General features: G+C 42.1%; 1 protein-coding gene across 9 annotated transcripts in view; it reads right to left on the bottom strand.

Moving 5' to 3' along the window:
* The window catches only part of myo9aa (myosin IXAa), a 153,069-nt gene that overhangs the window by 34,742 nt on the left and 105,827 nt on the right, over positions 1-12,500 (bottom strand). For 7 of the 9 annotated variants that reach the window (XM_061670378.1, XM_061670379.1, XM_061670382.1 and 4 more), the window contains 6 exons: positions 12,490-12,500; positions 7,397-7,441; positions 6,822-6,897; positions 3,667-3,807; positions 3,131-3,170; positions 2,925-3,047 (listed from right to left, as the gene is read on the bottom strand). The exon at positions 12,490-12,500 is cut by the window's right edge and continues 109 nt beyond it. In XM_061670378.1, the coding sequence (XP_061526362.1) occupies positions 2,925-3,047; positions 3,131-3,170; positions 3,667-3,807; positions 6,822-6,897; positions 7,397-7,441; positions 12,490-12,500 (436 nt within the window). The remainder of the gene's footprint in view (positions 1-2,924; positions 3,048-3,130; positions 3,171-3,666; positions 3,808-6,821; positions 6,898-7,396; positions 7,442-12,489) is intronic. The other 2 variants (XM_061670377.1, XM_061670381.1) reach the window with 2 other exon arrangements.

A 12,500-nucleotide genomic window follows, 5' to 3' on the forward strand; every position in this document is an offset into this window, starting at 1 on the left:
ACAATTCTGTCACTGAGCTTTTCAGTCAGTTCCTTTGACCTCATGATTCTCATTTGCTCTGACATGCACTGTGAGCTGTAAAGTCTTATACAGACAGGTTTGTGCCTTTCCTAATCAAGTCCAATAAGTATAATCAAACATAGCTGGACTCCAATGAAGGTTTCGAACCATCTCAAGGATGATCAGAAGAAATGGACAGCACCAGAGTTAAATGAGTGTCACAGTAAAGGGTCTGAAGACTTATGGCTGTGTGATAGATGGCGCCTACCCATGTGGTCACCTCGGTTCCGTGCTCTCTCGTATTGTCTATGTTTTTGTGTTTTTCGTTCGTCTTTGGAGACATTACGCGACTCACTTACACAAGGGAAGACTTCAGTGAGTCTACCCCGGACTTTCCTTCACCAACTTTTGCAAATCCGCTCAGTTTTTTTGCTGAGTTACTCACCAGGCTAGCGACTGCAGTCTATGGCGCATGGAGACGGAGGCGACGCCACAGAGGGAAGCGACCCGGCATCCAAGTGAAGGCCCGCAAGAGAGGATACAGATTGCCGTTCCCGTTGATCCACCTCGCAAATCTACGCTCCCCACCCAACAAAATGGACGAGCTTCATCTTCTGGTAAAGACCAGTAAAGATTTTGGACATTCCGCCGCCCTGTGCTTTACGGAGACTTGGCTTTGTGAGGCCATTATGCTTCCCGGCTTCCACCTTCACCGGGCAGACCACATCATGAAATTATCGGGGAAAATAAAAGGTGGCGGGATATGCTTCTATATCAATGAAGAATGGCGGAGCTCAGCACACACTGCAGCCCACATTTATAGTCGCTGTTTTTGAACTGTAAGCCATTCTACTCGCCACGTGAGTTCACGTTTCATTCTCGCCGGTGTTTACATTCCACCTCAAGCTAACACGAACGCCGCACGACTTGAACACCTAGTGCAGATTTGAAAAAGACACTTTCACACCCCACACCCACCCAGACGCACCACCGACCACAATCACACCTCTGACTTCTGCGTTGAGCATTCACGAACAGGATATGATACGCATCTTCAAACAACAAAAGATTAACAATGCGGCAGGCCCAGACCTTGTGTCCCCATCCTGCCTCAATGTCTGCGCGGAACAGCTCGCTCCAGTCTTCACACAGATCTTCAATAGATCTGTTTCAAACGCTCCACCATCATCCCAGTCCCCAAGAAACCTGCAATCTCGGGTCTGAATGACGACAGGCCTGTTGCCATGACATCTGTGGTCATGAAGTCCTTTGAACGCCTCGTGTTGGACCACAGGTCCCCTACTGGACCCACTGCAGTTTGCCTACCGAGCAAACAGGTCTGCGGATGATGCAGTCAACATGGGACTGCACTTCATCCTAGAACACCTCGACAGCCCGGGGACCTACGCGAGGATCCTGTTCGTGGACTTCAGCTCTGCGTTCAACACCATTATCCCCGAACTATTCTCCTCCAAGCTTCTCCAGCTAAGCATCTCGCCTGCCATCTGACAGTGGATTTACAGCTACCTGGCGGGCAGGACACACTAGGTGAGGCTGGGGGAGGCCACCTCATCTACACGCACCATCAGCACCGGGGCGCCCCAAGGTTGTGTCCTCTCTTCGCTGCTCTTCTCTTTCTACACAAACGACTGCACCTCAACGCACCCGGCTGTCAAACTCCTGAAGTTTGCAGACGACACCACAGTCATCGGCCTCATCAAAGACAGTGTTGAGTCTGCGTATTGACAGGAAGTGGAGCGGCTGGAGCTGTGGTGCGGCCAACACAACTTGGAGCTGAACACGCTCAAGAATGTAGCTATAACTGTGGACTTCAGGAGGCATCCTTCGCCACAGCTGCCCCCCACTCTGTCCAACTGCTCTGTGTCAACCGTCAAGACCTTCAAGTTCCTGGGAATTACAGTCTCTCAGGACCTGAAGTGGGAGTTCAACATCAACTCCATCCTCAAAAAGGCCCAGCAGAGAATGTACTTCCTGCGGCTTCTGAGGAAGCACGGCCTGCCACAGGAGCTGTTGAGGCAGTTCTACACAGCGGTCATCGAATCTGTCCTGTGTTCTTCCATCACGGTCTGGTTTGGTGCTGCTACAAAAAAGTACAAATTCCAACTGCAACGGACAATCAAAACTGCTGAAAAGATTGTCGGTACCCCCCCTACCCAGCCTTGAGGACTTGCACGCTGCCAGAACTAAGACAAGAGCATGCAAAATCCTCTCGGACCCTCAAAATCTAGGTCATCAGCTCTTCCAGCTCCTTCCCTCAGGGCAGGCGCTACCGGACAATGCAAACTAAAACTAGCAGACATGCCAACAACTTCTTCCCTGTTGCCATTAACTTCTTAAACAGTTAACTTACAATTCCATTGCAACATGCTGCCAATTTTCTATCTTGAGTTTGTTGTCACATTTCTGTCGGGCCAATTATATATACTCGTGGACTCACTGTAGTAGTCTCGCCACGCTACACTATTTGCATATCTGTTGTTGACCATGGGGTGCTGTGTGTATATAAATGAGGAAAAAAATTAACTATTATTATTTTCGCAAATGGCTGCAATATAACAAAGAGTGAACATTTTAAGGGGGTCTGAATACTTTCCGTACCCACTGTAAGCATCCAGTAACATTGCACTGTTGTAGTAAAGCTGTCTCACGCAGGCGAAACCAACTGTCCAAATTTGTTACATGACACAGACAGTCAGTCATTCATCTGAGCATTTGAGGTGGGTGCGTGGATGGCATAATGGGCTTCCCACAGGCTAGCCTATTTTAAATGAAATTCCCTGTTCTTCTGTTTGATACATCGGAGTGTTGCAAGACTTCACTATAATAACACTGGCTGTTGAAGCCCATTGTGTGCGTGTGTGTGTGTGAGTGTGTGTGCTTATGTGTGCGTGCGTATGTCGGACCTGGAACTGTGCACTGATACTGGGTGGTTTCTTCTTCTTGTGAAGATGAAGCAGCGACTTGGTGATGCGGTCATGAAGCGTCAGGTTGCTGAGGTACTTCAGTGACTTGACATTCAATAAGTGCTGCAAGTGCAAAACATCGTACAACACCACTTCAGAATATTATTTTATTGATAAATAAAGCAAAAAGAAAATTGTCTGCTAACCTTTGGAAGAACTGGCTTTGGTTTGTAGTTTTTGTTCCTCCTGTTTGTAAAGACAAAAGGGAATCCATCAGGTGCTATCCTTTCAGCATTAACCGGACAACTGTTACTGGGTACTTCAGTTGTCAAAGGATAAAATTACTGTCGTCTATTAAGTAAAACCATCCATTTTCCAGACCATTGTCCTCATTTAGGTGGCAGGTGAGCTAGAGCCTAACCCAGCTGACTTTAGGAGAGAGGCAGGGTAGACCCTGGGTTGGTGGCCAGCCAATCAGTACAACCATTCTCATGGACAATTTAGAGTATTTATTTGACCTAACATGCTTGTTTTCGGCATGTGGGAGGAAGCTGGAGAACCAAAAGAAAACGCACACAACCAAGGGAAGAACATAAAACCGCCACAGAGGAAGGCCAGAGCAAAGAACCCTTGTCCTCGGAACAGTGAAGCAGACACTAGATCACCCTGCTGCCTTACCGAGTAAAATGATCCTTAAAATATATATTTTTAAATTAATCACCAAAAAGGAGAGGGTTCTCACATGAGGATGTCATGGGCTCGCTCCAGAAGCTTGCTGCTGGCAGAGTTAACAAAGATGCCATCTTCATCTGTGGTGGAACTGCTGGATGATAAGCGGCTTTGTCGACCCACACGCCCGTTCCAGGCAATGCCCGGAGAACCTCTATGGTAAAGCATACACCAAAAATCTGATCACATTTATCAATGAATTTATCAATGAACTTGGTATTAATACTTTTACTGGAATTATTCTGTCTACTATCCAAAAGAAAGTGCATCCCCCCCACAAAAAAAAAAAAAACATCCATACATAAGCATGGACTCTCTCGCAAAACATGAGGTCCACTTGCACAATCCAATACAAGAGCATTATTATAAATTCCACATTTTAGAGAGGTATTCTCGTGAGAACAATATATTAAACATACAGTGCCGTGAAAATGTATTGGCCCCCTTCTCAAATTCCTATACTGTATCTTCGCATAGTTTCCTCACTTTAAAGTTTAAGATCGCCCAAAAAATGTAAATAGATAAATATAAACAAAGTGAGTTGAAAATGCAATCATCGGAGAAAACAAAAGGTGGCGGGATATGCTTTTATATCAACGAAAAATGGTGTACGGACGTCACGGAGCTCAGCACACACTGCAGCCCGCGTCGTTTTTTTAACTGAAAGTCATTTTACTCGCCGCATGAATTTGCATCATTCATACTGGCTGGCGTGTACATTCCGCCTCAAGCTAACACGAACGCCGCACTTGTAATGCTCGCCGAACAAGTCCACAAAATTGCAAAAAAACACCCGGACTCACCCCTCATTTTTCTCGGGGACTTTAACAAAGCTAAACTCAAGCACAAACTCCCTAAATACAAGCAGCACATCGACTGTCCTACCACGGAAAATAACATTTTGGACCACTGCTATACTAAGCTAAAAAACCCATACTGTGCCAAACCTCGTACAGCACTGGACTCGTCTGATCACTGCTTAATTCACTTAATACCGACATACAGGCAAGAACCTAAAAGCGAGGCCTACAGTGAAAACTGAAAAAGTGGACCAATGAAGCAAAGATGGAACTTCAAAGCTGTTTAGACTGCACAGACTGGAGTGTCTTTGAAAATGCAGCTGGTAGCCTGGATGAATATACGGGGACAGGGCCCTGTATAATCGAGCTAGAAACCAGCTGACTAAAGAAATTTACATTGCAAAGAGGAACTATGCAGCAAAGTTGGAAAAACAGTTTAGTGCTAACGACTCTAAATCAGTCTGGCATGCATTCCAATCGCTGACAAATTACAAGCGACGATCCCCCCCAAGCTGAGAACAATAGGACACTAGCCAACGACTTGAATACCTTCGACTGCAGATTTGAAAAGGACACTTTAACACCCCACACCCATATATATATATATATATATATATATATATATATATATACACACATGTATATATATACATATACATATATATACATATACATACATATACATATATATACATATACATACATATACATATATATACATACATATATATACATACATATATATACATATATATACATACATACATATATATACATATACATATATATATATATATATATATATATATATATATACATACACACACACACACAAAACATCAGACCATAAGGTGGATGCCATGAAAACAAATATGCACACAACCAAGCGTCACGTCAATTTACGTAGTAACAGCACCACCAAGGCAATGTAGCAGAGTGAAAGGAGGTCAAAATTAACAATGAAATGCTAATGCATTTTCTATCATTCCGAATCAACAGGATCATACAGTGTAGCTTGATCTTCTACAAACACACAGCAGTACAGCAGCTGCAGCTAATTAATTTGTTTAACCTGTTGCGTTCGGCTACATATGTACACTATACACCATATAGTGTCGGAACAATTATTCTCTGCAAAAGGACAGTTTGATATACTAGCCTCCCTCTGTTGCAGTTTGTATTGAGATTTGTTTGAAATGCATTCAGACTGTGAAACACCAAGTCACCAATCTTAAAATGTCCAATAAATGAGAAAATCAATGTAGTTGGCAAGATGTAAAGTTAGATCATGCAGCCATAGCTTTATGGACGATAATGTGGCTGCTTGGAATGTACAGTTTTTCCCGTTGCAGACGTGTTATAAAATAACTTGTTGAGAGTAACAATAAAACGTGATCTATTACTTTGTGTTTCTTTTTGCTGGCCATGGAAGACATGCTTATCATCACTTTGAGCTGAAAGAACTTTGTAGCTTCAGAACAATCAGAGAACTACACACGACAATATGTTATCAAGAATAAGCACAAATCATCTGGTCACCTCTGGCCTAAACTATTAAACAGAATTTCTCCCCAGTTGATCATCAGTTCGAGTAAAGTATGATGCACAATATAGCTTTTGTGTTAACGTATTTATCCCCATGGTCTCTGTGAGAAAACCATAAAGCCCTGCAGTGTGTGCACCATGCTGTCCAGCTGACAAGCACCCTGCCGGGATTGAATATTTATCCCGCCCTTAGCACTTCTCACCAATACATAGCTGTGACTTTACATCACTGAGGAAGCAGCTGCTCCATTAATTTGGAGCGATGAGAGTGTGTGAGTATGAGAAAAAGAAGACACAGAAGAGTGTGCATAGGTTGCAAATCACATTGAGGGATTTAACGCCCCCTGACTATGCCTAACAAAAGCAGCCGTGGGCGGGTTGCTCTGTGCTACCAGTCATAAGATGTGAACTGCTAATCTCGTGGTCCACAGCTAATTAGAGGAGTGGTGGTTCAGAGTCTCAGTGGGACAGCCACCACTGGGGTCATAGCACAGTTAGTGGTCTCCTCATTGTAACAGATCACTTCCAATGCACACAAGTGTGTTCAGATACAAAAAACAAAATCTTTCATAAAAGACAGCCAGGTTTGCGAAATACATATATATAAAAAATACATTTATGGAGCTCCTCTCATAAATATTAATATCATCCTTACCGTCAATAACCATGACACTTCATCATGGTTATGTGAACATAAAATCAAATATGCAGTATGGGTATTCTTGTGCATTTTCTCCAGGCTTTACATAGCCGTTCAAGATTCAAGGTCAGAAATATGCCAAATGCAAAGTTTGAAGATAACAATTAATTGTCAGATTCATACCGTGGACCGTTCTTATTGGTAGTGTTGCTCCCCTGATGGTCTGACAGTGGTGTATGTGGACTCCTCCTGCTCACACCTGTTAACAAACAGACAGTATTGTGGAGGCATCACACAGCTTTCATTCAAAATCTAAATAATTTGATTATAATATAAAAATAAAAATAAAAATTCTAATATAAAATAACTAAACTTCAGAGTTATTGCAGTTGGTGTTATGTGCCTCTTCAGTGCAAGTGCTTTATTTCAGAAATAAAGGCCTGTGAAGGTTAAAATCAGTTAGTGTCAAATTATAGAAGAGGGTGTTTCGTCACAATGCTTTTTGTTTGCCATTTTACAACTACATACTCAAAAAAGCATTGTGCTCTCGTAGTAATTGTTCTTTACATAGAACTAAATATGTTAAAGCGTGTGGTGACAGAGCAGTAATAAGCCTCCAGTTTCGAAATGAAGATACAGTATGTATTTAATAATATGGCAATAATAGTGATGAGAAATCAAGAGCTACTGTATGAGTGTGTGTTAGCCTAACTAGAAAAAGGTTGATTCATCAGATGGCTTATGACAGTACTGTATACCGTTTTCAGTCTCATCAATTTGTATATTTTCATTCTCATCGGGAGCTGCAGGACAGCACAAAACAAAAAGACAGATATACATTTGAGCATCATGAAAAAAGACCCATGAAAGTGGCATGTGAGAAACCCTGTACTGCACTGTAAGTAAGAGCATGAGAAGCAGGAATACACACATACATCGACTAGCTTTTTTTAAGATATGACATCCAATACAAGGTGTATCAAATATGCCTTTCAGAAGAAAATATATCACTGCTCAGTTAGAATCACGCTGGCAGAGATGTATGTATGTAACGATATGTTTATTTTTGTGTTTGAAGTTTATGGTGTAGAACTGTACTGTATCACAATGACAGCCGTGTCTAAAATTTTGGTTAGCTCAATTAATTAAACGAAAGAATGGAAAAAAAATAGACAGATTTTATTGCCATGATAAACATTAAATTAATATCTCACTGACAGTTTCAATCAAAATTTAACATTACATGGAGTTTTCAGTCTAAAATAAAGTTCCGTTCCGACAGCGCTGACATAATCTGGATTTGTATGCAAGTCAGAACGTGCACTAGTCTGTCACTAATTTATGCTAATGCAGATTTAAAATCGTTTTGTAATGCTGCTCATTAGTAACAGTCGCCACAGCGATCCCTCTCACCCATCATAAAATATATCATTCATTCTAAACTGTTACAAACAATTGATAAGGCTAATTAAATATCATACCTGTAAATATTCTTTTTAAAAAACTTTGAAAAATAAGAGTAAGCAACTACAGTTTGAAAGGTAGAGAATAGGGGTGTAACGATTCATTTTAGCAATGATTCGAGTCGTATCACGATACGTGGTTGCCAACTCGATTGAAGGACAATATTGGTTCATTTGGAATGATACGATCTGAAACGAATCAGTGGGTGGAAATCGATTTAGTAACTTTTTAGCCAAAAGTTCATCCAGTGTGACAGTGAAATAAATGCCTGCATACTGGACAGTGCAGGTGAATTTCTTGTATGCTTGTTGTTTTCTTGTCAGGGAATCGGGTGAAAACTAATTATGGTCATGAAACAAAGATTTTCATGAAGTACTTTCCTTTTATGTCTTATTGTGTACCGTACTGTATGCGTGTTAATCTAAGTTGATTGATTGTATTGCTTTGCAGTAAAACAAAGGGGAAAACAGCAACTTATTGTAAGTTATATTATTTCAGCTATGATTTTACTTGTTGGGACAGTTTTTTCTTAGAAAAGAGATGTTTAATTGGCGTTTTTCATTATGAATGTTTCCCTGGAAAAATGTCGCCACTGTAAGGAGTCCCTTGCTGGACCCAGTTAGAGAATATCTGTTCTAAACAGTTAAATACTAACAGCTAAAATGAAGCACTGTGAGGTTTTCATGAGAAAAACCTTTTAGGAATAGAGTTAATAATACATAGAGACCTAAATAAATGAACAAACCCGCTTTTTGTAGCACAAACATAAGCCTGAAACATTCTCGCTAGCCTCCTCCTCATCTGCTATTCACCAGACAGAAAAACAACACACACACATACATACTGTGGTGTCTTGTCCAGCCACTAGGGGCACTACGGAAAGGACTGACTAGATTTAGAGCGAAGAAAAGGAAACAAAGAAGAGATTATGATGATGAGGAGGACGAAGAAGAAAGTAGCCTTGACAGTGCTAACTAAATCAAGTGAAGTAGAAGAAATTACAAGCGTTTTTCTTGGAAATACAACACATACACTTACATACTGTATAAAGCCTTTGGTCTTCCTCGAGCTCTCTTGTCTGGGAGCGCCATCCTCATCATCCTTCCACCAATATACTCACTATTTCTCCTCTGGACGTGTCCAAACCATCTAAGTCTGCTCTCTCTAACTTTGTCTCCAAAACATCGAAACTTGGCTGTCTCTCTGATGAGCTCATTTCTAATTTTATCCAACCTGGTCACTCCGAGAGCAAACCTCAACATCTTCATTTCCGCCACCTCCACCTCTGCTTTCTCTTCAGTGCCACTGTCTCTAATCCGTACATCAAGGGTGGCCTCACCACTGTCTTAATAAACTTTGCCCTTCATTCTAGCAGAGACTCTTCTGTCACATAACACACCTGACACCTTCCTCCACCCGTTCCAACCTGCTTGGACCCGTTTCTCCACTTCCTTAAGACACTCACCATTGCTCTGGACTGTTGACCCCAAGTATTTAAAGTCCTCCACCCTCGCCATCTCTTCTCCCTGTAGCCTCACTCTTCCCCCACCACCCCTCTCATTCATGCACATATATTCTGTCTTACTTCGACTCATCTTCATTCCTCTGCTTTCCAGTGCATGCATCAATCTTTCTAGCTGTTCCTCCACCTGCTCCCTGCTTTCACTGCAGATCACAATGTCATCTGCAAACATCATGGTCCACGGGGATTCCAGTCTAACCTTATCTGTCAGCCTATCAATCACCACTGCAAAAAGGAAGGGGCTCAGGGCTGATCCCTGATGCAGTCCCACCTCCACCTTAAATTCGTCTGTCACACCTACAGCACACCTCACCGCTGTTCTGCTGCCCTCGTACATGTCTTGTATTAGTCTAACATACTTCTCTGCCACTCCACTTTTCCTCCATTCCTCAGGCATAATCTCACCCGCTAGAATTCTATTGAACAAGCTGGTCAAAAACTCCACAGCCACCTCTCCTCGATGCTTCCATACCTCCACAGGAATGTCATCAGTACCAACTGCCTTTCAATTTTTCATCCTCTTTAACGCCTTTCTAACTTCCCCCTGACTAATCATTGCCACTTCCTGGTCCACCAGACTTGCCTCTTCGACTCTCCTTCCTCTCTCATTTTCCTCATTCATCAACTGTTCGAAGTATTCTTTCCATCTAGCTAGCACACTACTGGCACCAGTCAACATATTTCCTTCTCTATCCTTAATCACCCTCACCTGCTGCACATCCTTCCCATCTCTATCCCTCTGTCTGGCCAACCTGTATAGAACATGTTCTCCTTCTTTAGTGTCCAACCTGGCATACATGTAATCATATGCATCTTGTTTGGCCTTTGCCACCTCTACCTTTGCCCTATGTCACATCTCAATGTATTCCTTTCGCCTCTCCTCGGTCCTCTCAGTGTCCCACTTCTTCTTAGCTAACCTTTTTCCTTTTATGATTTCCTGTACTGTGCGGTTCCACCACCAAGTCCCATTCTCTCCTTTCCTGCCAGAAGATACACCAAGTACTCCCCTGCCTGCCTCTCTGATCACCTTGGCTGTAGTGGCCCAGTCTTCTGGAAGCTCCTCCTGTCCACCGAGAGCCTATCTCACCTCTTCCCGAAAAGCTGCACAACACTCGTCCTGTCTCAGCTTCCACCACATGGTTCTCTGCGTTGCCTTTGTCTTCCTAATCTTCCTCCCCACCACCAGAGTCATCTTACACACCACCATCCTATGCTGCCTAACCACACTCTCCCCTACCACTACCTTACAGTCGGTAACTTCCTTCAGATTACATTGTCTGCACAAAATGTAATCCACCTGCGTGCTAATTTAAACCCTGCCCCTAAACTTCTAGCCTTACTGCCTTTCCTCCTGGACACACAATAGATCAACCTTTCTCCTAATCATCATGTCAACCAACTCCCGAGATTTTCCTGTCAAAGTCCCAACATTCAAAGCACTGTACAGTCGTGAAAGATGTGAAGTTGTGAAAAAAACTTACATAAAAAAACCAAAGTCAGGCTCAATTCATATATAAAAAAAGCTAATAAAATCAAGGGTATTAAAGTGCAAGTCACTGATGGTGTAGTGGTACCCTCGCCTGACTTTGGTGCGTGCTGCGTGGGTTCAGAGCTAGCGATCTTAGGATCTTGCTCAATCGCGGCAGACATCCAATCCGTCAGTGCTTTGCTCACTGTTGTTGTGTGTGGGTTCCCACACAGAGACACAGAAATGTTAACTTCTTATTTATATTAAAAAAAAAAAAAAAGCGGCACACATTATTCTAGCTCACTACAGACACTTGACCACACAGCGTATCAGTGAAAGGATTATTATTATTATTTTTTTTAAACACTGTTCGAGGGTGTCATATTTACAAGACATTTGGTCCATTTAAAAGCACTTTATATAATTATGAAATAGTTAATAAAGACAGTGATCAGCAGAAAAGGTTTAAAATCATTAAGACTGATTATTTGAAGAGGCTAAAAGGGAAATTTTGAATGTGAATTGTTTTTTTTTTCCCCAGACAATATTTATTCTTCTCTCTGCTTATTTTAATTTGAATTTAGTGTTTTCATGAAATATGTTTGCTTTCTTTTCTTTTATGTATTGAAATAAAAATAAGAATATAAAAAATACTTCATTGCGCGTTCGTAACCTTGACCTTGTGTCCGACGTCGTACCATCGTCAACTAAGGACTCCCTGTATTATCTTTGTAAAGGCAGAATATTTGATGCACCTCTCATGTTGGATATCATTATAGAGTAATCTGCAAGTGGTTATGTTGTTGTGGCTGTTTGGTGTCTGTGATGCAACCCATCAGTCATCAATCACCATCACCAGCATGTGTAATTGCGCACTAGGGAACATTACTGTGAGCTGTGGTGGACAAGCATCTGCACTCTAGGACAAAGAAATGTCAATAGTGGACATGGAAGTGTATCAGTGATGCTTGCCTAGGCAGTAATGTGTTTTGAGAAAGCAATTGCAACATGCATTTCTTTGCTAGCCCTCTACTAACATTTAAGTGACATGACATGCCTGTAACACCATGCAGGGAAAACAGCTAAAAACAAAGGCATTCATCTGTGTATTGCAAGAAGGAAGAGGGAGACAGAGGGAAGTGAGACCAACGAGCATCTAGTCTAACAACAGAAAACCAGGGATGTAGACAATAATCACATCGTAGTAAATACAGCTTGTGAAATATTGTCTTAAATTTGGGTCTTATGGTTCTGATCTCTCTCTTGGCTTGATTCAAAGTGCAATATAGTGTAGTTATTTTGATGTTGGTTGGCCTCATCCCTTATCCTGAGTTCCCCATTGGTCTGTGGGCTGACAGGTAGAGAGTGGGAGGAGTTCTTTTCTTTGGCAGCCTTACTGTGCTTCTCC

This window comes from Phycodurus eques, chromosome 2 (assembly GCF_024500275.1).
Source record: "Phycodurus eques isolate BA_2022a chromosome 2, UOR_Pequ_1.1, whole genome shotgun sequence".
In the NCBI taxonomy this organism is placed as follows: Eukaryota; Metazoa; Chordata; class Actinopteri; order Syngnathiformes; family Syngnathidae; genus Phycodurus; species Phycodurus eques.